Source organism: Mizuhopecten yessoensis, unplaced genomic scaffold (assembly GCF_002113885.1).
Source record: "Mizuhopecten yessoensis strain PY_sf001 unplaced genomic scaffold, ASM211388v2 scaffold10275, whole genome shotgun sequence".
Taxonomy (NCBI): domain Eukaryota; kingdom Metazoa; phylum Mollusca; class Bivalvia; order Pectinida; family Pectinidae; genus Mizuhopecten; species Mizuhopecten yessoensis.
In genome coordinates, this window is record NW_018408465.1 from 2,758,811 (window position 1) to 2,786,570 (window position 27,760).

The window sequence follows — 27,760 nt, forward strand, 5'->3', positions numbered from 1 at the left end:
TTATTAACCAAAACGGCCCTCTAATATAACAGATGGATTTCTGCCAAGTACGATATAATATTATAATTATTTAGCGGTTGTTTTGACATCATTCACAACACTCTTTAGCTGGTGGTTGGGTAGTTTAATATTTTATTAGCTGGTCCTTCGAATACTGTTGTTGAAGATTAAGACAAGTTCATGATAAGTATTCTTCGGATATACAAAATATAACTCCTTTGCCAGGATATCTTCATTTCTTCTAATTCCAAGTGAGTATTTTCACAATATGGTGGCTGACTCTGCTGGTGGCTTATCAGTTCCCGAGGTTGGCCGTAGCCTTGTACCTGGTGGTCTATCAATTTCCGAGGTTGGCAGTAGCCTTGTATCTGGTGGTCTATCAGTTCCCGAGGTTAGCTGCAGCCTTGTATCTACTGGTGGATTATCAGTCCCCGCGGTTAATCGTTGCCATGTATCTGGTGGACTATCAATCAGTACCTGAGGTTGGCCGCAGCCTTGTAGCTGGACTACCAGTTACCGAGGTTAGCTGTAGCCTTTTAGCATGAGTATATTCTGGCATGGTTAACATGAATGATTAGCTTTAGTACAAATTATCTGTTGTAGCCCAAAGCTGTGACTTTGTGATGTTTTAATGGGTTCATAGGCACTTCCCTTTCTACTGTATTCTACCTAGGATTCGGAACAGGTTTGACATAGATTTTTCATTATTCTACCTAGTATTCGGAACAGGTTTGACATAGACTTTTCATTATTCTACCTAGTATCCGGAACAGGTTTGACATAGACTTTTCATTATTCTACCTAGTATTCAGAACAGGTTTGACATAGACTTTTCATTATTCTACCTAGTATTCGGAACAGGTTTGACATAGATATTTCATTATTCTACCTAGGATTCGGAACAGGTTTGACATAGATTTTTCATTATTCTACCTAGGATTCGGAACAGGTTTGACATAGACTCTTCATTATTCTACCTAGTATTCGGAACTGGTTTAAAACAAATCATTATCTTGTTGCAGTACTAGTGCAGTAAAATGGTAACTTTGTTTCGATATTTGCACCTGCCAACAATATTTTCAAACAGGTGCTTCTTCTCGTTATATTGCTAGTGATTATAACTCCTATTCGGTCAAAATACATGCATACCTATTTGAAAAAGTAACGTTTTATTATGTGAGGTCACCTAAAAGATATTTAATTGAATCTTGGTTCCCGTCTTAGTGCCAAATTGCCGATCACAACTTTCATTCACACACACCACGATGCATTTTTCCAGTGACATACATTTCTAATATCGCTGCAATCTATCAGTTAGTTAAAGCTCTCAACAACACGTTGTGACTTACCACGTTTCAGTCAAACCGTACAGACAAACTTGAGGCGAAACCATCCTCACCAAAAGTAGAAACATAAGAACACTGTATCATACGAGGTGTTGTACTATTTACGTTAATTACGTCTAAGGGGGCCTAGGTAGAGACGGGGTAGTTGCGCTTGACTGAAAAGGGTCAACTAACACGTTCAGCAACAGTGGTAGACTTTGTCATTATATCTAGGGAAGTGTGGGCACTGGCTCTTATATTTAAACTTTTCTTATATGCTTCAGTGAATGGTGTTTTAAGGTCCGCTGATGACAGTCAAAGCAAAGATGTGCACTTGCAAATTAAATAAAACATAAAATAACTTTCTATTTAACTTATCAGTTTTTTAGTTTAAAAAAAAATCTTTGAAGATTCAAATATATTTGATATCAGTGTAGACAAAAGTTGAGAAAAGAAAGCACAATGTTCACAGCGAATTGTAAACTTGCAAACTCGTAAGTCTTATATTTTATCCTGTCGCTGTTCGTAAACATGCATATATAGTGAGAGCGATTGTTACCTACATTCTTCTGTAAATGAGTACGTGGTTGGGCAGTGCTAGAATTGTAGAACGCTAGCTGTGAGCGCCGAAATGGCAGCACTGGCTGTATGCTCCCCAGGGAGTTGAGAAAGATGTTGGCTGATTGGTGGTTATAGAACCAGGGATAATAATTTGTGAACCGCTTTGAGACGACCTACGAACTAGGTTGTAATAAAGCGGTATATAGTAACCTTGAATTATTATTATTATTATGATGATATGCGCTATAATTGTTACGTAGCAATTTGGTTGACTGGTGGATAGCTGTAATTTATTCTAACACGGTTTACACGAAATAGATGGATATTATTTTTTGTAGCAAAACGTTGTATATCTGTAACGTTATACGAGGTTTGATAAACACCTTCACCTTTCTCTGTATTATACGTAGGTTTCGGAAATTTCATAATATTCTCTTCAGGTTGGTAGGTATGGGATATGAAAAGTTCTTTTTACACAACCAATAATAGTTTTCATGTGACGCTTCGATGACTAGTACCGTATGTACACTGTCACCTTCATCAGAAAGGAAGCAGTCGGAGTCCCAGATAAATAAATCGGCAATCACAGACCATGCCACACAGAAAAAATCATGTGATTGACTGGGATAACTCCAAAGTTTTAGACAGAGAGAGCAATCTGTGCAAGCGGCAGATAAAGGAAGCCATCTGGATACGCCGCAGTGGGCCAGTTCAAAATCGAGATGAGGGGGTTCAAAAACTATCGCACATCTATGACCAAGTATTAAACAAAGCGTAGCTGAATCGAGTCATTTCGGTACATATAAAACAACTTTTGTATATACGCCCAATCGACATCGATTTTGTGGACAACTCGTACACATTTTACACCTTCGTGTGCATACGTTTCACAGGTCATTTGTTTGATGAAGGTGACAGTGTACATATCGTAATGTTCATCGAAACGTCAAATAGAAAATGTTATTGGTTGTGTAAAAAGAACTTTTCAAAACAGGTTTCGGACAAATTCAGATATGTAATTTTCATCATAAATGGAAGAAGTGGTTATATAGTGAAGTTAATGTTGTATGTTGTTTGGCTGTCTGGATCGATCATTCTAGTAATTGTCTTTGTCAGTTTTTTAAAATAAGAAGGACAGGTAAACGAAACCTTTGAGATTATTTAGTTAAGAATGAGGAATGGTTTATAATATCGAGACGTCAAAACAGAAACTGTTTTCTACTTTGAAGGAAATAAATATTTTAATAAAAACGGTTACATGAATACACGTCACCACAAATATTTGAAGAATTTGTCTTATTTGTTTATATATCCAACAGAAGAAGGTGAATCCGCAACAGAATCCTTTTTAACCCTTTCACCACAATAGACCATAATAGATTCATCCAGATGAATGCATGGTAGAGTCTACTGAAGTTATGCAGGGGTGAAAGGGTTAATACACTAACTGATTCAGTGACAGATCCACGATATGTCAATATCTCATCCTCTAGATAGTGTCGTTTACGTAGAACTATCAACATTGTCCAACAAATCATGTACGTCACGGAGGTCATCAAAAACCTATTTTAACATTTCAAATATTGCCCCTCCTTAATACATATATTCATTTTCTGTATGAAATACCTAAACGACTTAACTAATATAAATAAGAATCCAGCGAATTCAGCGTATCAATCTTAACTTGTTCACACTTCGTCTACCTTGTAGATTACAAGGTTTTCTGCGCCATTTTAGTTTGGAATAAATACTAATTATTTAGATTTCACAACATCTTTATTCATGTCACAACATGTCTTAAAGTCAATAAGAAGCACTATCCGGCCAGAGCATCACCAAAAGCACATATATAGTGTTCGCCTACATTACTAAGCAGCATAGTTTATTAACATAAATCAGTTGATCCAATATACAACGCCATCACAGGATGATTCTTTAATCAACAGTGCTACTATGAACGACTCGCATATAGGACGTCTAAAACCATACAAGTTCTCTCTACTCTGAACTGCTAGTATATATTGCATTGTGAACCATACAGCTTCTTTGAAACATTTCTTCTGCTGTGGCGTGCACTTGGTTGAAGCCGAACATGATATCCAGGTTTATACTCTGGTGTAAAACAAGACTGTTGATCGTGGCCTTCACGCACGTGTTTGTGTACTTGTGGGAAAGTCCAGCCTCCATAGAGATATCCGCCATCATACGCATGACAACCTGATGTCCCATTGGCCCTCTATACCACGGTAGCTGTTCCTCCAGCCCCTGTAGAAACTTGGTGTCAACAACTCTCTGAAAGAACTCATTCCCTGCATTACTGAGTTTGCTGAGATACAGAGACAGACTTTTAAGAGGACATGTTGAATCGTCAGATATTTCATACAACCGAGAATGCCAAAACCAGTCTTTCATCTCGGAGTAAATTTCCTGTTTTGGAAACTCAAGATCACGATTAAGACGGTAGTACCTCTTCCCGTTCTCGTCCGTCTCTAGAACGAAAGAGTCTTTTGACAAAGCCCACATTGCCTTGTTGCCACGGAGACCGAAGTGTATGACAAGGTCTAGCCACACCTTTCTCTGTAGCCCATGTGAACACGTGGTACTTAATACACCGGATGTCATTATTTTCTGGAGGTCAATTACAGAGATGGGAATGCTCTTTGGGGGTTTGTCCCGACGCCTCTCTTCCGTCGATTTCTGTGCCATTATTCTGTTAGAGGACGAAAACATAGGATTTTTTAGGATGGACTGCCATACTTTTTTGTCTGGCGGAAGTGACAGCAGATAACGGTTGAGGCTGGCCCGTAAACCTAGTAAGCTGCTTTTTGTGAACTGCTTTTCCTCTTTAGTGCGTGCGTCTGCGTAAAATCGGGTGAGTTGCTGATTCAAGACTGATTCATTCATAGTCTCAACCTCTGGAGACAATCCATTTGCATTGAACCATTCTGAAAAGGAATACAGGAAAAAGTGAATATTGGATGTATGCTATTTTTACATCAATGTTTAGTATATTGATACCGTTTCTATAATACTTCACATTCGTAAAAAGAAAAAAAACCATTAACAATCCCAGATAAACCGTTACTATAAATCAAAGCTTTTTTTTAATAAAATTGATTAAGATCAGTTTTTACCTACCTTTTATGAAGTTGACATCCCGGATAGTCCGTTTGCGAGTGCCCACCAGGTACCTCTGGCCAGTTGAGGAGACGCCCAGATCCGACGCCGGCATGGTGGTACTCTGTTGGTACATATCGTAATGACTGAGCATGGCCATCTCGTCTTCTGTGATGACACATAAACAGGATTAAGTATCATACAACGTCACACAACACAGCAGTAATACATACGCCCAAGATACCCGTCAACTCCATGCAAGATCGATAAATAGGCAGACATACAAAAATAATTTTTAAGTTTTATAACAATTTAGGATTTTTCTTCCACATTTCAAATGTTTTTGTTAGGGAAAGATAAACCTGTCTTGACCTACTTTGGGAAAGACAGCTCCCACGTGTAATCATTCTAAAACACGCCACCATCGCACCATCAAGTTATGAATCCTTGATGATATCACGGTACACTAAATCTTACGCTAAAACCTGATTTTAACGTTGGGCAAAGTGTGGGGAAAATAATTTATCTCACCTGTGTAGAGTAACTCCTGGGATAAGATCGTGTTTAGGTTTAGCATTCGGCAAAGCATCGTTATAAAGTTAAGAAGTCTGACTATTGGGACGAGATAATTTCACTCTATATAAATCCTATTAATATAAGTTAATCAAGATTACAAATGTCAAAAGCAAGCGAGTTTGACTGCTGCACAAACTATATTTATTCAACCACTATGAGAACATTTTCAGTCGTAACAGATACAGATGAAAAAAAGCTTCCAATATCATCTTTGTCTGTATACAGATTGGTGTTGGACTTTGTTGGTAATCCTACCACACTTCAAACCTCTCTTTAGACGAGACAAATTGACCAAACATATCCCCTATGTCATAAGTATCTTTCTTGTTGTTAAAACGTTTGATTTCTCTACATTGTACATTGTACATTGTACCATCCTTATGCTTACCTTAAATAACGTCTCAATTATCTCTAACATTTAATACCTCAATATAATAATCAAGCTTTTTGCATATGGAAATGGAACTGGAGTTACAAGCTTGAAAACCCATCCTGATCGGGAAAGTGACCTAATATCTGTAACGTCTGATCGGGGAATCTAACCCCTGTCATCTTGTTGAAAGGCATAAGCGCTATCCATTGCGCGACCTCACCATCCAATGTATAATAAACTCGTTCTTTCCGTTTAATCCTAACAATAGCAATGATGTCTTGTTCTCAATGGAAATTGTGAAAAACATTTTATTGTTGGTATGTTATATTGATCAACAATCCTATCATCGGTATCTCACAGAGGATCAATGATACACCACTAGACGACCGCTTTTTGGATTCTGAAGATGCTGAATTTATGAAATTATTCTTTCAAAAGGATATAAGATAACTGAGCCATCCTTTAATTTCACGTTCAAATATATTTTAATATATATTATCCTTGATTAAGAAGATTTTCTAGAAGTGCTTGCATTTCATTCATCCGAAACAGCTTGAAATTAATTGTACCAAACATTTCCTTAATTCATATCATTTCGCTACCAAACTCTACGACATTTACCTACAGTATGGAAATAATGGTCACTTTACTACAAAGTCTATGATAAATCATGCTCAACACACCTCACTAACATATCTATGATAAACAATTTTCACCTCAATACTAAAATCTATGACAAACGTGCCAATTTTAATTGACATAATCTGTAACTTCCCTTTCCTCAGTAGTAACATTGAAACCTCTAAACCTTCAGAGTTTACCTGTCAGTAGTACAATACTAGCATTCTTTAGTTTACATAATCCCTGTTGATTCCTTAGTTTAGAACTTGTTCTAAGTATCAGGATTTTTTCGACAGAAGCGCCCCGTTGACCAATGGACTACTAGGACAGAACTTTGACAGAGATATCCACCTTTGTGACAGAGATTTCAAACTTTGTGACAGATATATCCACCTTTGTGACAGATATATCCACCTTCGTGACAGAGATATCCACCTTTGTGACAGATTTCCACCTTTGTGACAGCGATATCCACCTTTGTGACAGAGATTTCCACCTTTGTGACAGAGATATCCACCTTTGTGACAGATATATCCACCTTCGTGACAGAGATATCCACCTTTATGACAGAGATATCCACCTTTGGGACAGAGATATCATCCTTTGTGACAGAGATTTCCACCTTTATGACAGAGATATCCACCTTTGGGACAGAGATATCATCCTTTGTGACAGAGATTTCCACCTTTATGACAGAGATATCCACCTTTGGGACAGAGATATCCACCTTTGTGATAGAGATATCCACCTTTGTGACAGATATATCCACCTTTGTGACAGATATATTCACCTTTGTGACAGAGATATCCACCTTTGTGACAGAGATATCCACCTTTGTGACAGAGATTTCCACCTTTGTGACAGATATATCCACCTTTGTGACAGAGATGTCCACCTTTGTGACAGATATATCCACCTTTGTGACAGAGTAATCCACCTTTGTGACAGATATTTCCAACTTTGTGACAGAGATATCCACCTTTGTGATAGAGATATCCACCTTTGTGACAGAGATATCCACCTTTGTGACAGAGATTTTCACCTTTGTGACAGAGATGTCCACCTTTGTGACAGATATATCCACCTTTGTGACAGATATATCCACCTTTGTGACAGAGATATCCACCTTTGTGATAGAGATATCCACCTTTGTGACAGAGATATTCAATTCTGTGACAGATATATCCACCTTTGTGACAGAGTAATCCACCTTGGTGACAGATATTTCCAACTTTGTGACAGAGATATCCACCTTTGTGACAGAGATATCCACCTTTGTGACGGATATATCCACCTTTGTGACAGAGATATTCACTTTTGTGACAGATATATCCACCTTTGTGACAGAGATATCCACCTTTGTGACAGAAATATCCACCTTTATGACAGATATATCCACCTTTGTGACAGAGATGTCCACCTTTATGACAGATATATCCACCTTTGTGACAGATATATCCACCTTTGTGACAGAGATTTCCACCTTTGTGACAGAGATTTCCACCTTTGTGACAGAGATTTCCACCTGTGAAATGTTTATTATAACTAAAAGCTTGTTCGCTTTGCCTTATTATGTTTGCCACATTCATTACATGTGCCACAAAAGTTACATGAAATACATGTCCTTGCTTGGAAACACATTCACATTCGGTACCAGTATTGTGTGGGGGTTCATATTGCCCATCCTTTTGTTTGAGTTTTTCCCCAGTTACTGTTGTTTACTTTTATTTTTATTTTCGCTTCGGTTTATGTCTTTCTGTGTTGTCGAAGTGCTGTTTTTCGACTAATTATTAACGTGTCTACAATAACTACTGGTGACCAAATACAGCTATGTCGGTTCCATAATTTATGAGTGATGGTCGAAGAAAGAATCAGATTAAACAGTGGTCTGGTGGCATATGTTGCCACAAGAAAAGCACAAGATGCTAAAACCGTTTTAAAAGATTGAAACCGTTCTTTTAACAAGTGTCATGTCGATGTAAGGAATATTAATCCAAGAATCAAAACGTTTAACACAACATTTTATTGGAAACACATAATCATCGGAAATTCTCAGCATTTATCAACACAACAAAAAATGCTTCATAGTTTTAGCAATCTGCTTATTTTAATTCTGAGGTGAACGTCTTCTGTTGGGGCCATTGCGATCTCAACTGACAAATGTCTTTTACGCAAATTGAAACACAAGGACCTGCAGCCTTTTCATATTTCAGGGACTTTGTTTGTGTCGAGCCCTGAAGCTGCATTTACAACGTCCATACTCCTTGGAAGGCCAGTGACTAACCAATGGATTCGTCGAATCATATCCAAGGAATACACCCAGAACGCAAGCGAAGACCTAAATCTTCGAAATTCAAATATTCACTCTCGATATCACTTACCTACCTTCTTACATGCTTGGCAGTGATTTTTGGTTAGCTTCTGATATGGTTCCAAACATCAAAAGCTGACCAATGGCAATGACGATAGACAGTGGTACCTAGTTTTAAAGAATATGCCAAATAGCTTGACAGGGACTTTGAATACGTTATCAAGCAGTTATATTGAGAATGTATCTCGTGGATTTTGGAGATGGCTAAGACCAGGAGGATATAAATATAAATATAAACTATTTATTTTACAACAATTATGTAACAAGTTATTTCAACTTAAATTAATCACTCTCGTTGGCTCGGATGTTAGCGTGCGGAGGGTCTACATGTGGAAAGAAGCCGGAGTACCCGGAGAAAACCCACGTGATCGGGCAGGTGACTACATACCTTTTCACGTCCGATCGGGGAATCGAACCCCGGCCGCCTTAATGAAAGGCAAGTGCTCTATCCACTGCACCACCCGACCATCCCTGGCTAAGACCAGGAGGATACCTGATAGTATATAGAACCATCATAAAGTAAATGAATAAATAAGTAAAAAGATACTCCTGAGCTATGGTTATCATGATGTAAATTGTTCCTTTACATAGTTGCTGACATGTTTTGGTCTTCTAGGTAGGCCGTCTTGGGCATGTTTTCTTTGACTATTACATGATAAAAAACACAAGTACGTAACAAATGTATTTCACATTAAGCCACCTACTATGATAATGTATATTATAGTACGCCACATACTGTAACATATCACAGCTATGGGTATGTGTAATAACCATTTGTATCTCAAACTGCGCCACCTGCAGTAACCTATCACATCAATATATATGCGTAGTAGTAACCAAAGGTATCTCACACTGCGCCACCCACTGTAAACTGTAACAGCTACACTGATGTTTGGGTATATATCGTTCCTAATCTAAGCAGATGACAGCATCACTCTGTGTGTTCTGTGTGTATCTGACTTTATAAAACGTCTTGTGAAGACGTATGCTGTGCTCTTTCCGAACAACATCCTCTTGATGTACAGGTCGCGAGTGGGACAACAACTTGGTGTCCATATTTTGTCCTAACTCTGTCACCATGTCCTCTCCTGTAGCTCGCATACAGATGTTCGTATACACTCGTGACAAAGCGGCGTTCTTTGAAATGCTCGCCATCATTGTGACCGCCCCTTTGTACCCTAGCGCTGTGCTATACCAAATGTATTGCCTTCGTGTATCCTTCTCATTCACCAAAGGTTTCTGAAAAAACTCGGAGTGTCCAGAATCTAGTCTGGATAAATATAGCGACAGACTTTTCACCGGACAATGTGGACTATTCTTTACTTCATACATACGAGAATACCAGTACCAGTCCTTCATCTCCGAATGCTGTTCCACCTTTTCGATGATCTGGTCCATGTTCAGATGGTAGTAGCTCTTCCCATTACCATCCTGCTCTTGTTTGAACGTGTCTTTGGTGATAGCACCGACAGCAAATGAACCTTTAATTCCAAAATGGATGACAAGGTCGGTCCACACCTTCCACTGAAGGGAGGCAGGGCTACTCAATGATAATGTGTTGGAAGACACAAGAAGTTGTAAGTCTTCTGCGGTCAGAGGAATCTTTTTGATGACCTTTGCTCGACCCCTCTCATCTGCCATCAGCTTTTCAAGGACGCGATTCGACGATACGAAACTTGGATCCTTGATCATGGATATATCTTTCAGATGCGGACATGCCGACTGCAGATAGCGGTTCAAACTTGCTCGTATACAGACGAGGGTATTCCGAGTGAACTTCTTCTTGTCTTTGGTGCGGCCATTCTGATAGAACTTTCCGATGATTGAGTTAAGCTGCTTTGTATCCATCTCCTCCATGTTAGACGGTAGTTTAACAGACTGCAGCCAATCTACAATTAATCAAAAGAAATATTGTGTGACTAAAGTCTACCTGGAGCAAAACTAGATATATATATCTACCTGAAGTAATGCCTGATAAATCTCCCTAGTAAAATACTGGACACATTGCCTCATTTGCTTACATGCAAATTCAAAATAAAAAATATAATAACATCTAAATGTAATTAAGTTAGCTTCTTCAGTTACTGTACACAATAAATGCTGCAGATTCGCAGTTTTTCGTAAATTGATGCATGTTAAATAGCAAGGAAAATAGACAACCTATGTATTTATTTTAAAATAATAAACGTATATCTTCAGTCAGTTCATTTATGTTTATATTTTCAAGCATGCATGTGACCGTTATTTCCGAATATCATATCAATAAATTGAAACAGCTCATGCTTTCTTAACATTTTTACATAACGTTTCAGTATTTTCTGCACACAATTGCAAATTCAAACTATTATTTATAACAGATAATCAATATCATAATCCTGTGTTTCTTACCTTTGACAAACTTGACATCTCGTATGGTTCGTTTCTGAGTAGCTGGAAGGTAGCGCTGCACCGAGGCAGGGTTCGGTATAACGGTCGGGGTAATTGGCGCTGCTAACGTGACTGGGCTTATTGGCGGAAACGTGGCTGATCGACATGTTCTTAAGGTCGATTCTTGTCCTTGAGATACGACTCCTGTTAAACAACCGAACATACAGTCTTAGGTATCACATAGTTATCACGGCATTGCCTTACTCAACGCAGTCTTAGGTATCAGATATCTATTTACCGAATACAGGTATCATATATGTATCAAGGAAATGTCAGTTGGGCAGCAGAAAAAAAAATGATATGGCAACGTCAATACCCCATCATATTTGTGACGCCATCTTATATATGAATGTCAAGTATGTGTGATTTGGAATTTGTCTATTTGTGTTACAGTCCATGTGCATTTACAGTGAGTTTGGTTTAGTTTGTTTGTGTTTTACGTCCTATTAACAGTTATGGCCATTTAAAGACGTGCCAGGCATTGGTGTTAAAGGAAAGCCGGAGTTTCAGGAGAAAAAACATCGACCTACGGCCAGTACCTGGCGAATTAATTCCCCACGTAGGTCTCGAATCCGTGACCGAGTGGTGGAGGGCAAGTAGCAGCAGAATGTTAGACGCCTTAACCACTTGGTCACCGCGGCCCCGATTTACAAAGAGCTTAATGTATCAATTGTAATGGATGAACATATACAATTATCGGCACGTTCTACAGTTATATGCATTAAAACCTTCAATATTTCTAGGTAATAGGTGTACTCCACTCAGAGGTGTCATAATACAGCTGTTGTTATCACGTCTTAATACAATATATTAATTTGTGATTTTACGTCTTAGCAGGGTCATACGACGATGGAGTCTGTTGACCTTTTTCGCCCATTCAACGGCCGTTTTAAACTGCTATCCCATTGAAACATCAGGGCCCTTATTCGTGAAACCGTACGCATGCTCAAGTATGGAATTTTCCCTCAAAGGCCAATTCTTGTTTCAGTTATAAATTAATAAAAACAAAATCTAATGATTTCGAAGAAATTTGAAGAGACTTAAAGCCGGATACTGTCTGTAGTTATTACATTTTTTACACTTTTTGATCGATTTACATGATTTATGACAGTTACAAGAAAGCTGGTTTGAGCACAGAATCCATGCATGAGCATGAATACGGGCCGTGAACGGTAACATGTTATCCACCTTGTAACACTAGCTATAACTAGGTGTGGCTACGGAGACCTCACCGAAAAGATGCCACATTTATCATCACTTGGACTGAAACAATGAGTATTTGTTTGTTCACACTGACCATGGCGATCTACATACATACAAGATCTATAAACGTCAGTGTCGTCTAACTTTCCCACTATCTTACAGTATACTTATTGGGGCTAATAACAATGGATTAGAAAAGAAAACGAGTTGATCTCAACAAACAATGGTCGAACTACTCGAATATAAAATATTATATAGGTTAACCTCAGAATCACTAACCACTTCTATTTTCGTTTTTCATGCCATTTGGAATTTGTATAGGTTGAATATGTAAAGAAATGCTGATACAGAAGATTTTTCCTTGTTTAACTCTGCAAAACAAGTATGTTGATTATTTAAAGTTAGTACTTTATACTATATAACATGGAAGGAGGATCACTCTTTCGCTCAGTAACACTTCATTATAGAAAAGTTCGGCGTCTACATGTGGATGGAGCATTAAATTAAATTCACTAACAACAACTTGTAGTGGCCGAAACATGTAAACATCTGATAAAAATTGCTGATGATGACATGGTCAGTGCCTCTCTCAATTTAAGAAGATGATATTATTTCTAAACCAAAATCTGGTGAGGCATTATTGTGTGGCTTACATCAGCAGTAAAGTTCATTCTCGTATTAAATTTCATTGTAAAATCTATTTTTGGTGTAACATTTCTTGTGTAGCTTACTTAAGTAGTAAACTTCATTGTAAAATCTTATTCTCGTGTAGCATTACTGTGTGGCTTGCTTCAGTAGTAAACCTCATGGTAAAATTTACTTTTGGTGTAGCATTTCATGTGTGGCTTACTTCAGTAGTAAACTTCATTGTAAGATCTTATTCTCGTGTAGCATTACTGTGTGGCTTGCTTCAGTAGTAAACTTCATGGTAAAATTTCCTTTTGGTGTAGCATTTCATGTGTGGCTTACATCAGTAGTAAACTTCATTGTAAAATCTTATTCTCGTGTAGCATTATTGTGTGGCTTACTCCAGTAGTAAACTTCATTGTAAAATCTTATTCTGGTGTAGCATTATTGTGTGACTTACTCCAGTAGTAAACTTCATTGTAAAATCTTATTCTCGTGTAGCATTACTGCGTGGCTTACTTCAGTAGTAAACTTCATTGTAAAATCTAATTATCGTGTAAAATTACTGTGTGGCTTACTTCAGTAGTAAACTTCATTGTAAGATCTTATTCTCGTGTAGCATTACTGTGTGGCTTGGTTCAGTAGTAAACTTCATTGTAAAATCTTATTCTCGTGTAGCATTATTGTGTGGCTTACTTCAGTAGTAAACTTCATTGTAATATCTTATTCTCGTGTAGCATTACTGTGTGGCTTGCTTCAGTAGTGAACTTCATGGTAAAATTTACTTTTGGTGTAGCATTTCATGTGTGGCTTACTTCAGTAGTAAACTTCATTGTAATATCTTATTCTCGTGTAGCATTACTGTGTGGCTTGGTTCAGTAGTAAACTTCATTGTAAAATCTTATTCTCGTGTAGCATTATTGTGTGACTTACTCCAGTAGTAAACTTCATTGTAAAATCTTATTCTCTCGTAGCATTACTGTGTTGCTTACTTCAGTAGTAAACTTCATTGTAAAATCCAATTCTCAAGTAGCATTTATTGTGTGGCTTACTTCAGTAGTAAACTTCATGGTAAAATCTACTTTTGGTGTAGCATTTCATGTGTGGCTTACTTCAGTAGTAAACTTCATTGTAAGATCTTATTCTCGTGTAGCATTACTGTGTGGCTTGCTTCAGTAGTAAACTTCATGGTAAAATTTACTTTTGGTGTAGCATTTCATGTGTGGCTTACATCAGTAGTAAACTTCATTGTAAAATCTTATTCTCGTGTAGCATTACTGCGTGGCTTACTTCAGTAGTAAACTTCATGGTAAAATTTCCTTTTGGTGTAGCATTTCATGTGTGGCTTACATCAATAGTAAACTTCATTGTAAAATCTAATTCTCGTGTAACATTACTGTGTGGCTTGCTTCAGTAGTAAACTTCATTGTACAATCTTATTCTCGTGTAGCATTACTGTGTGGCTTATTTCAGGAGTAAACTTCATTGTAAATTCTTATTCTTGTATAGCATAACTGCGTAGCTTACTTCAGTAGTAAACTTCATTGTAATATCTTATTCTCGTGTAGCATTACTGTGTGGGTTTCTTCAGGAGTAAACTTCATTGCAAAATCTTATTCTTGTGTAGCATTACTGTGTGGCTTAATTCAGTAGTAAACTTCATTGTAAAATCTTTTTCTCGTGTAGCATTACTGTGTGGCTTGCTTCAGGAGTAAACTTCATTGTAAAATCTTATTCTTGTGTAGCATTACTGTGTGGCTTGCTTCAGGAGTAAACCTCATGGTAAAATTTACTTTTGGTGTAGCATATCATGTGTGGCTTACATCAGTAGTAAACTTCATGGTAAAATCTACTTTTGGTGTAGCATTTCATGTGTGGCTTAAATCAGTAGTAAACTTCATTGTAAAATCTAATTATCGTGTAAAATTACTGTGTGGCTTTCTTCAGTAGTAAACTTCATTGCAAAATCTTATTCTTGTGTAGCATTACTGTGTGGCTACTTCAGTAGTAAACTTCATTGTAAAAACTTATTCTTGTGTAGCATTACTGTGTGGCTACTTCAGTAGTAAACTTCATTGTAAAAACTTATTCTTGTGTAGCATTACTGTGTGGCTTGCTTCAGGAGTAAACTTCATTGTAAAATCTTATTCTTGTGTAACATTACTGTGTGGCTTACTTCAGTAGTATACTTCATTGTAAAATCTTATTCTCGTGTATCATTACTGTGTGGCTTGCTTCAGTAGTGAACTTCATGGTAAAATTTACTTTTGGTGTAGCATTTCATGTGTGGCTTACATCAATAGTAAACTTCATTGTAAAATCTAATTCTCTTGTAGCATTACTGTGTGGCTTACTTCAGCAGTAAACTTCATTGTAAATTCTTATTCTTGTATAGCATAACTGTGTGGCTTACTTCAGTAGTAAACTCCATTGTAAAATCTTATTCTCGTGCAGCATTACTGTGTGGCTTGCTTCAGTAGTAAACCTCATGGTAAAATTTACTTTTGGTGTAGCATATCATGTGTGGCTTACATCAGTAGTAAACTTCATGGTAAAATCTACTTTTGGTGTAGCATTTCATGTGTGGCTTAGATCAGTAGTAAACTTCATTGTAAAATCTAATTCTCTTGTAGCATTACTGTGTGGCTTACTTCAGCAGTAAACTTCATTGTAAATTCTTATTCTTGTATAGCATAACTGCGCGGCTTACTTCAGTAGTAAACTTCATTGTAAAAACTTATTCTTGTGTAGCAGTACTGTGTGGCTTTCTTCAGTATTAATCTTCATTGTAAAATCTAATTATCGTGTAAAATTACTGTGTGGCTTACTTCAGTAGTAAGCTTCATTGTAAAATCTTATTCTCGTGTATCATTACTGTGTGGCTTGCTTCAGTAGTAAACTTCATTGGAAAATCTTATTCTCGTGTAGCATTACTGTGTGGCTTCCTTCAGTAGTAAACTTCATTGTAAAATTTAATTCTCTCGTAGCATTACTGTGTGGCTTACTTCAGTAGTACACTTCATTGTAAAATCTTATTCTCGTGAAGCATTACTGTGTGGCTTGCTTCAGTAGTAAACTTCATGGTAAAATTTACTTTCGGTGTAGCATTTCATGTGTGGCTTACATCAGTAGTAAACTTCATTTTAAAATCTTATTCTCGTGTAGCATTACTGTGTGGGTTTCTTCAGGAGTAAACTTCATTGCAAAATCTTATTCTTGTGTAGCATTACTGTGTGGCTTATTTCAGTAGTAAACTTCATTGTAAAACCTTATTCTCGTGTAGCATTACTGTGTGGGTTTCTTCAGGAGTAAACTTCATTGCAAAATCTTATTCTTGTGTAGCATTACTGTGTGGCTACTTCAGTAGTAAACTTCATTGTAAAAACTTATTCTTGTGTAGCATTACTGTGTGGCTTACTTCCGTAGTAAACTTCATTGTAAAATCTTATCCTCGTGTAGCATTACTGTGTGGCTTACTTCCGTAGTAAACTTCATTGTAAAATCTAATTATCGTGTAAAATTACTGTGTGGCTTACTTCAGCAGTAAACTTCATTGTAAAATCTTATTCTTGTGTAACATTACTGTGTGGCTTACTTCAGTAGTATACTTCATTGTAAAATCTTATTCTCGTGTATCATTACTGTGTGGCTTGCTTCAGTAGTGAACTTCATGGTAAAATTTACTTTTGGTGTAGCATTTCATGTGTGGCTTACTTCAGTAGTAAACTTTATTGTAAAATCTAATTATCGTGTAAAATTACTGTGTGGCTTTCTTCAGTAGTAAACTTCATTGTAAACACTAATTCTCGTGTAACATTATTGGGTGGCTTACTTCAGTAGTAAACTTCATGGTAAAATTTCCTTTTGGTGTAGCATTTCATGTGTGGCTTACTTCAGTAGTAAACTTTATTGTAAAATCTAATTATCGTGTAAAATTACTGTGTGGCTTACTTCAGCAGTAAACTTCATTGTAAAATCTAATTATCGGGTAAAATTACTGTGTGGCTTACTTCAGCAGTAAACTTCATTGTAAAATCTTATTCTTGTGTAGCGTTACTGTGTGGCTTACTTCAGTAGTAAGCTTCATTGTAAAATCTTATTCTCGTGTATCATTACTGTGTGGCTTGCTTCAGTAGTGAACTTCATGGTAAAATTTACTTTTGGTGTAGCATATCATGTGTGGCTTACATCAGTAGTAAACTTCATGGTAAAATCTACTTTTGGTGTAGCATTTCATGTGTGGCTTACATCAATAGTAAACTTCATTGTAAAATCTTATTCTTGTGTAGCATTACTGTGTGGCTACTTCAGTAGTAAACTTCATTGTAAAAACTTATTCTTGTGTAGCAGTACTGTGTGGCTTACTTCAGTAGTAAACTTTATTGTAAAATCTAATTATCGTGTAAAATTACTGTGTGGCTTACTGCAGTAGTAAACTTCATTGTAAAATCTTGTTCTCGTGTAGCATTACTGTGTGGCTTTCTTCAGTAGTAAACTTCATTGCAAAATCTTATTCTTGTGTAGCATTACTGTGTGGCTTATTTCAGGAGTAAACTTCATTGTAAATTCTTATTCTTGTATAGCATAACTTTGTGGCTTACTTCAGTAGTAAACTTCATTGTAAAATCTAATTATCGTGTAAAATTACTGTGTGGCTTACTTCAGTAGTAAACTTCATTGTAAAATCTTATTCTTGTGTAGCATTACTGTGTGGCTTATTTCAGGAGTAAACTTCATTGTAAATTCTTATTCTTGTATAGCATAACTTTGTGGCTTCCTTCAGTAGTAAACTTCATTGTAAAATCTAATTATCGTGTAAAATTACTGTGTTGCTTACTTCAGTAGTAAACTTCATTGTAAAATCTAATTCTCGTGTAACATTACTGTGTGGCTTGCTTCAGTAGTAAACTTCATTGTAAAATCTTTTTCTCGTGTAGCATTACTGTGTGGCTTACTTCAGTAGTAGACTTCACTGTAAAATCTTATTCTTGTGTAGCATTACTGTGTGGCTTACTTCAGTGGTAAACTTCATTGTAAAATCTAATTCTCGTGTAACATTACTGTGTGGCTTGCTTCAGTAGGAAACTTCATTGTAAAACCTAACTCTCGTGTAGCATTGCTGTGTGGCCTACTTCAGTAGTAAACTTCATTGCAAAATCTTATTCTCGTGTAGCCTTACTGTGTGGCTTACTTCAGCAGTTAACTTCATTGTAAAATCTTATTCTCGGGTAGCATTACTGTGTGGCTTATTTCAGTAGTAAACTTCATTGTCAAATCTAATTCTCGTGTAGCATTGCTGTGGGGCTTACTTCAGCAGTAAACTTCATTCTAAAATCTTATTCTCGTGTAGCAGTACTGTGTGGCTTACTTCAGTGGTAAACTTCATTGTAAAATCTAATTCTCGTGTAACATTACTGTGTGGCTTACTTCAGCAGTTAACTTCATTGTAAAATCTTATTCCCGTGTAGCATTACTGTGTGGCTTTCTTCAGTAGTAAACTTCATTGCAAAATCTTATTCTTGTGTAGCATTACTGTGTGGCTTCCTTCAGTAGTAAACTTCATTGCAAAATCTTATTCTCGTGTAGCCTTACTGTGTGGCTTACTTCAGCAGTCAACTTCATTGTAAAATCTTATTCTAGTGTAGCATTACTGTGTGGCTTATTTCAGTAGTAAACTTCATTGTCAAATCTAATTCTCGTGTAGCATTGCTGTGGGGCTTACTACAGTAGTAAACTTTATTGTAAAACCTAACTCTCGTGTAGCATTGCTGTGTGGCCTACTTCAGTAGTAAACTTCATTGCAAAATCTTATTCTCGTGTAGCCTTACTGTGTGGCTTACTTCAGCAGTTAACTTCATTGTAAAATCTTATTCTCGCGTAGCATTACTGTGTGGCTTACTTCAGGAGTAAACTTCATTGTAAAATCTTTTTCTCGTGTAGCATTCCTGTGTGGCTTACTTCAGTAGAGTAGTAAACTTCATTGTAAACACTAACTCTCGTGTAACATTATTGTGTGGCTTACTTCCGTAGTAAACTTCATTGTAAAAGCTAATATCGTGTAAAATTACTGTGTGGCTTACTGCAGTAGTAAACTTCATTGTAAAAACTAATTCTCGTGTAACATTATTGTGTGACTTACTTCAGTAGTAAACTTCGTTGTAAAATCTTATTCTCGTGCAGCATTACTGTGTGGCTTACTTTAGTAGTAAACTTCATTGTAAACACTAATTCTTGTGTAACATTATTGTGTGGCTTACTTCCGTAGTAAACTTCATTGTAAAATCTTATTCTCGTGCAGCATTACTGTGTGGCTTACTTTAGTAGTAAACTTCATTGTAAAATTTAATTCTCGTGTAGCATTGCTGTGGGGCTTACTACAGTAGTAAACTTTATTGTAAAACCTAACTCTCGTGTAGCATTGCTGTGTGGCTTACTTCAGTAGAGTAGTAAACTTCATTGTAAACACTAACTCTCGTGTAACATTATTGTGTGGCTTACTTCCGTAGTAAACTTCATTGTAAAATTTAATTCTCGTGTAGCATTGCTGAGGGGCTTACTTCAGTAGTAAACTTTATTGTAAAATCTTTTTCTCGTGGAGCATTACTGTGTGGCTTACTTTAGTAGTAAACTTCATTGTAAACACTAATTCTCGTGTAACATTATTGTGTGGCTTACTTCCGTAGTAAACTTCATTGTAAAATATAATTCTCGTGTAGCATTGCTGTGGGGCTTACTTCAGCAGTAAACTTCATTCTAAAATCTTATTCTCGTGTAGTATTACTGTGTGGCTTACTTCAGCAGTAAACTTAATTGTAAAATCTTATTCTCGTGGAGCATTACTGTGTGGCTTACTTTAGTAGTAAACTTCATTGTAAAATATAATTCTCGTGTAGCATTGCTGTGGGGCTTACTACAGTAGTAAACTTTATTGTAAAATCTTTTTCTCGTGTGCATTACTGTGTGGCTTATTTCAGGAGTAAACTTCATTGTAAAATCTAATTCTCGTGTAGCATTGCTGTGGGGCTTACTTCAGTAGTAAACTTTATTGTAAAATTTAATTCCTTTGTAGCGGCATACTTCAGTAAACTTCATTGTAAATCATCGTGCTTATGATATACTACTAGTATCTTATGTGTCACATAATTCATTGTAAAATGTATACTTTTGTATATCATCAGCACAATGGGTCACATCATTACAGCAGAGAGAAGGAACTCGTCATATCTAATGGTAGCGTGGACCGTAATTCACCCTGTTCGGAGTCCTGATTTAGTTTGTGTACAATGTATCGCCCATAGTAGGAAGAGAAAATGAATGTAACCTGCTACGGGATGTATTTCCTTTTGGTTACTTTTTGGTATAATGAACCAAATATGTCCTGGAAAGACAATATAAATATATAGCATAGTCCATGTAGGAGGCAGTGATTGACAATAATTTATCTTGTATAATTCCCGGAGTTAATGTACGTCAGGTAAACTATTGTATTAGATGTCTGATGAGGAATAACAAGCACTACAAAATATCACCGAATATGAACAAAACACATTTTATTTTATTGCACACTGAAATCAAAACGATTCATTGTCTTTTTACATAGCATGAACTTATCTTGTAGTTATATATATTAAAAATGACGTCACATTTATCGATTTCAAGTATAGTTGAAATAGAACATCGTCTTGGATTCAAACAAAAAGAGGTAAGAAACAAAAAAGAGAATAGGAAAAGAATGACAAACACATGTACAACTGGATATTCACCTACTCAATGTTTACTGGGCGTAATCCCCAAAATTATCAATAAAAGAATGTACAACTTCTCATTCATCTGCCGATCTGTGCTAGACAAAAATACAAAATTATCTTAAAACCATATTGTAAAACTTTGAAATTATTTTTTTATTAAACATATTCACAGATTCTCGTTCATCAACCAAATCTTTGCCCGGTGAAATATATAAGTGGAACAACACAACCTAAAATTTGAGAAAGAAACAATAGTACACATTCTTATAGTTTCAAACCTATTATATAAAATAACGGGTTTAACATTTGGAAACGAAACAATACTATACATTTTGGAGCTGTGAAAAGGAAAATATTATACATTAAAAAGATATGAACGAAACAACCTTTCACATTCACATTTGAGTTAAAACAGAAACAGCATTATGCTTCCTGCTTCCTACATGCTTGAAGAACCGTCGAAATTTCCAGAAGCATCTAAATAGCATGCACTATAAAACAGTTTATGAATGGTGTGACTGCTCGCCTTCTGTTCATCATCTGTGGCTGCAAATTGTGGTCCAGTCTGCGATAAACTTGGGAACATAACGTCAAAGGTTAGAGAGCATTCAAACAACAGTTCGTTGACGGTTGAGCGGACAGAGGTGTTCGTATACACACATGACAGGTCTCCGGCCTTCGAGATATCGCTCATCATGCGCGTGATGGCCTGCAGACCAAGCGGCCTCTGGTACCAGATAGGTACGACGCTCCATTGACCGTTTTCCAGGGGGCGCTGGAAGAGGTTAATGTCGGAGGCAGACAGCTTGGACAGGTACCAATTCATGCTCGTTACCGGACAGTAGGGCGACTGTGGTACCTCGTACATACGTGACGACCAGTGCCAGTCCCTCATCTGTGTGTAGGTAGAAGCCTTTCCTATCTCAGCATCGTAGTCAAGCATGAAGTAACGCAGCCCTCTACTGTCTGTCCGTAGGACGAACGAGTCTCGGCTTAGAAGCCACATTGCGTGATTGCCCTTCAACCCAAAGTGAATGACAAGATCTATCCAGACTTTCCTCTGCAGGGCTACAGGGTTAGTAATCGCTGTTATGTTACTAGAGAGAAGTTTTGCTCTGTCATCAGCAGACAAGGGTATAGACTTGAGCGATTTCTCCCGTTGTCTTTCCTCCACATTTCTCTGGTCCAATAGGCCATTTGATGAAGCAAATGCACTATTCCGCATCAGGTTCTGCCAACCGACCCGCCCTCCTGGTAACGACATTAGATAACGATTCAAACTGGCCCTGTAGTTCGCCAGCGTGTGTCTGGTGAACTGCTTGTTGTCTCGGGTTCGTACCTCGCTGTAAAACCGTATCAAAGCCTCGTTCAGCTCCTGATCAGACATATACTCAATGTTGTCAGGGATCGCTTTAGATCGGAGCCATGCTGAAACAAATACAAGTTGATGCGTCATTGATTCATTGAATGTACGCTATATGTTGATTCTAACCTTATCAATGTAGTGTTTATAAATATTTAAATTGTAACTAGAACTATTTAGATTACTACCACTCAAGATTCACAATGCATTAGTCTGTAAGTATTAATCAAGCTCAATATTCTTACTATAGGGGTAAATTTCTGATATTTAGATATGTCGAGCAAGTTTGCATGATACAATTTTTCTTTCTGCATAATTTCTTCTGTAAAAACATAAATAGGATCAAATGTTAGATGTCATGAATTCATTTCATAACGGAAAAATATTATTTTGCAGAATTCTTTTAAGAATAGAAGTTAATTTTGATGTTGTGGAATTCAAACTCTTTATAGAAAAAAAACAATCCATCATGAACTAGCTGACCAAAAATTGTTGTATTATGAAAGTAACTGAAGAATATATACCATAAAAAAAAAATTACATATATGAATTAATGTCAAAGATAAGATAGTAGAATTACTAGATTTGATAACTTTGTCACTAATTAAGCAATATTCAAGAAGCCTAATTTAGCTTGTGAACAGTACCTTTAATGAACTTGATGTCGCGCTCCGTCCTCTTCTGTGTCGCCGGAACATATTTCTGTACTGGTCGCTGGACACTGAGTTGTGTGGGGAGGAGCTCCTGGTTAGGCAGTATAAATGTGAAATCCTCATCTCCTGTTAAATGTCAGGAATAGCATCAGGTTTCTGTTATCTCAACATCATTACTTATCGGCTGTCTGCTATTTTAACATCCGTGCAATAAACACCGTTAGCCAGACTTTATGTTAGTTCCAACTTACCGTTAGCATAAAAGTCTGCACTAACAATCACAAAATGTAAACAGAGCTTGTGCTAATATTGAACATGTTTTTTTGCCTGATATCTTGCAGAAAAAAAATCCCACATTAGTTACCTATTACCCATGATTGTTTCAAATATTGACTGTATTCAAAAATGCATATTTCTACTCCTGCTTAACGCTCAGCAATTTAAGAGTGGGACGACTGGTTCGCCCGTTGTGAGTATAGTGTGACCGGGTGGGGTGTCCTTCTGGGTGAGATAGTGAGATAGCACTATAAAGTCGGCATCAGTGCCGCGCTATCACAAGGAGACAAACACAAACATATCACAGCCTCCCAAAACACACACGCATACACTACACGCATCCATAAATGACCATATCTGTTGATAGGACGTTAAACAATACTAAACCAAACCAAACCAAACCAAGTATATAGTCTACCAAAAGACCAGCAGTTATACGAACCAGTGAACCTAAGAACTGTAAATAACATACACAAAAAGCCAATTAAATCCTTCAATATGCTACAAGATTACCATATCATTCGAAAGGAAGGGAAATAACCGAAACATCGAAACACCAAAACAAAAAGAAATGCATCACCCACTCCTGCGAAAAATTGTAGAACAAAGAGTTGCTATAGGATAGAATTTCATGACCACGTGTGGTTCCTGTCATATCATCTCCAATCAAATCTAGGACATGATTTAGAACCCAACCCAGACGTATCAAATTTCTACACGCAAAGAGTCATGATTACGACCGTACGGAAAGTTAATGCAGGTTGAAGCCTCATGTTTATCATGTTTGTAGTATCGTTTGTTACGGTAATAATACTGATGTTGAGGAAAGGGATTCGGTGGTAATTTCTGGGTAATACTTTGGCTGTAGTAACAGTACAAGTAGTTCCCAAAAAGTCTTGTTTTTCAAATATTCAAAGACAAATATGTTTTCAATTTAACAGTCTTACACAAGTACACTAAAACAATATCGTCGAGAAGAGGTGCAGTCAGTCCCCATTGGAATACTGAAAGTCAGTGAAATTATCCCTCTAAAATTCAACAGAATTCAACGAAATTATTGTTAACCCAAAACACTATTCATGTGCACACTCTGATCAACTGTTTATTTCAGACAGAAAACATAGAAATATCAATCATGTGACACGTTATTAAGGTTAAGCATTAGGAAGTATGGCGTATGATGCGCTAAAATCGGAGGGTTTAATTGATGCCGCTACGTGAAAGGACGGTGTCACAATATGTTTGAAGTTGGGTCAGTGTGGTGGTTAAGATCATGGAAAGTGTTAAACAAGTAAAGGCTTCTACATCAAAACTTTGTCTGTGAGGACCCGTACGCAATTTAGGCATCCAACAAATGGAACAAAAATATGTAATTGTTTTAATTTCATTATTCAAATGATTCAAGTAGATATGTGATTATTCAAAGCTTCCTCTCGCGAATGTCTCGATGGATTATAAGAAAATATTATCAACGTTGTCCAAGGAAAGGAAACCTGCTCTTCGCTGTTGTTAGAAAATAATATCACTGTTGTAAGTAGTGTACAGATGGCGTGGCTTTCTGTGGAGATATAGGCCTGTTCTATCTCACTGTGTGATTGTATGAGGCGATAAATGTGGGGTTCCTGAAGAATCGGCGAGTTTTCTCACGGTTGCTATTAAGGGGACAACCGAGAATCAAAACAATTGATCTGCTACCCCCCAATACATGTATTGCGTTTAGCTGTGTTTCTTTGGTATAACAGTGGCGGCGAAAAGCAATGGTTCTTCATGAATGGTAATATATCACTACGGTTGCAACTAGCACATAGTGCAGTAAGAAAATGAAACACAGAATGCAAAATCAGTTTTTGATCAATTTAATGAAACTCTGATATCATTAGCACACATTTGTTTATCTTGTTTACTTATTATATGATAATCAAGTTATCAACATGGATGGTGTGACATTTAACAACATCATTGACTCTCCTGATGACATTATAATGGGTGGTATATTGCTAATCAACCTATATATTGACGGGCTGATTGAATCGCCCATCTTATAATGCAATGCTAATATTCTATGATATCATAGTCAAAATGCCTTGCCAAACATGATTTGATTTTGTTAAGCAATCAAACAATCAAGTGACATCCTAACGTCTCTGAAAAGGGAAGCGGGATTGAATATTTAGAATGGATAGTAAAGGACGTGTCTTTTATGTTTTTAGTAGAAATATTACTTTATTTAGAGTTAGATCATAAAACCTGTTTTGAAATAAGGAAATTTCCTTCTCGGGGATGAATTAAAACAATTTCTTTCATACACAGCATACATTTGACAGCTTCGCGAAACCTGCCCAATCAGTTTATAGAGATGATATGTATTATTACTGATAAATGACCAGTCGATTCCCATGATATATAAAATAGTCTAAATAACATGCCACTATTCCCTATGAACTTGGGGAACATTATAAACAATAAAGCCTGATACTGGATCGTCCAATCTTCCCCATGTAATTATGGTAAGTGTCAAACAAAAAAGAATATTTACATATGCCCTTCCCATTTTCAATTAACTCTGTGGAAAGTCAGCCTGCTGTTACTGGACAGTAACTGAAGTCTGCATTATCTGGTCACATGACCACGATTTCCGGGATGTAAGTGTTAGCAACTACTCTCACCGTTACAGCGACGTCATTATTCTATTCTCGTCACCCAGATTCCATTCATATTGGCTGTAACTGCAATTTGACAGACGTTCAATCCTTAAATGACACCGGCTTGTCACATCATCCCCATGTACTTGTGGTAAGTGTCAAACAAAAAAGAATATTTACATATGGCCTTCCCATTTTAAATTAACTCTGTGGAAAGTCAGCCTGCTGTTACTGGACAGTAACTGAAGTCTGCATTATCTGGTCACATGACCACGACTTCCGTGACGTAAGTGTTAGCAACTACTCCCACTGTTACAGCGACGTCATCATTCTATTCTCGTCACCCAGATTCCATTCATATTGGCTGTAACTGCAATTTGACAGACGTTCAATCCTTAAATGACACCGGATTGTCACATCATCCCCATGTACTTGTGGTAGGTGACGAAGCAGTTCCTGGACTGACAGAGGGGAACATCGCAGGCTTCACACTTGTGTGTAGTGTACACATACCATCCGGACTTTGTCTTGACCTTGTTGAGGCTGCAGAACACACAAAGCCTTAGCTTCTTGTATTCTGTGTGTATCATCCTGTGTGTTAGACCTTGTGGTACACTGGGTCCTGGTGGGAATGCGCCTGTCGCTCCCTGCATGTACATGTGTTCCAAAGCTTGGGCGTCAGCTGTAGGTTGTGGCTCCTGGCCACTTTGTGGATCCAAGTAACCCATTCGGTGCTGTCCCGGGGCCATTGGGGGAGTGAAATATTCAGTAGGCATATAGGATATCTCGGGTTGTTTCCTAACCTCTTCAAGAGAATGTTGCTGTGATCCATGATGTGCTCTGCTCTGTAACGTCGGAGTTAGCTGCTCCATTGGTAACAAACTCTGTTGACCAGACTTTATTGCGGCTTGTATCATGGTATTTCGCGACACATGCATCCCTTCCTGTTTCGGTCTCCTTGCCTTATGTGCTGAACCTTCTGAAAAATACATTGCAATCCTTAATAATAGCTCAATAGAATACACACATGCATCTAGAAATCTTAAAGGCTGTTAACATCGGGGAAAACAATCAGTCTTTGCTCTCTCGACAACTGTAACCACTGCAAGGTAATACATTTATAGGACACTGGCTTCCCATTGAAACAGTAATGTCATTCAATGTTAGGGGTAAACACGACATACTTACAGAATATGTGAACTGACACCCGACTTATTAATGTTACTTGTATTAGAGTTATTACCCTTACCTCATTTTCCATTCACTGAACTGATATTTCAGAATCACCTGCTAAGATTTAATGTTGGTGATTCACTTGAATTCAGCAAATTTTACCACCTCACTATTCCATAGAAATGTGATTCTTTTAAACGATGATATTCTTGTGTATACACCGCTTAGGAAACCCGATTTACATATTTCTTAATATGGGTCTCTTTTGGAACAAAATATTGGATGCCTAAGTAAAGTAGGATATATCCTTTAGTAAGAACCAGCTGTTCGCACGTTTCCTCCTTTATACTTTGTAAACCCACTCAGCGGTTATTTGTTTTCATTATTGCGGCTATGTGTCGATTAATGCAGTCTGAATTCACTTTGTATTACATCACTATACGTGTCAGGTGTACTGTGTCATGTCACATCGATATTGTATTACTGGAGATAATAATAATTATCATTCTGTAATAATTAATTATTTACTGCTGACCAATGGTCCATTGCAGTTGCCCATACAGATATTTTGGAAATATCTTTCGGTGGCTCACCAACCTTTTCTAGCCCTGTCATGGTTAAAATGTTAAGGCCTCCGACCTCCGCACACAGACCCCAGTTTTAATACGACAAACACACCACATCCCTCCACAATCTGTTAGCCC

The 27,760-nt window shown here is 37.2% G+C and overlaps 1 protein-coding gene across 6 annotated transcripts in view; it reads right to left on the reverse strand.

The window, feature by feature from the left end:
* LOC110459950 (protein sister of odd and bowel-like) overlaps window positions 1-27,760 on the reverse strand; it is a 102,190-nt gene that overhangs the window by 2,410 nt on the left and 72,020 nt on the right. The window contains exons 5-6 of one of the 6 annotated variants that reach the window (XM_021512484.1): window positions 5,025-5,171; window positions 3,676-4,831 (exon numbers count right to left, since the gene is read on the reverse strand). The exons of 1 other annotated variant lie outside the window; for it this stretch is intronic. In XM_021512484.1, the coding sequence (XP_021368159.1) occupies window positions 3,885-4,831; window positions 5,025-5,171 (1,094 nt within the window). In that variant the 3' untranslated portion in view covers window positions 3,676-3,884. Of the gene's footprint in view, window positions 1-3,675; window positions 4,832-5,024; window positions 5,172-9,838; window positions 10,834-11,332; window positions 11,516-20,737; window positions 22,378-22,959; window positions 23,092-25,089; window positions 26,863-27,760 lie in introns of those variants that run through there. 4 more of the 6 variants (XM_021512481.1, XM_021512482.1, XM_021512495.1 and 1 more) reach the window with 4 other exon arrangements.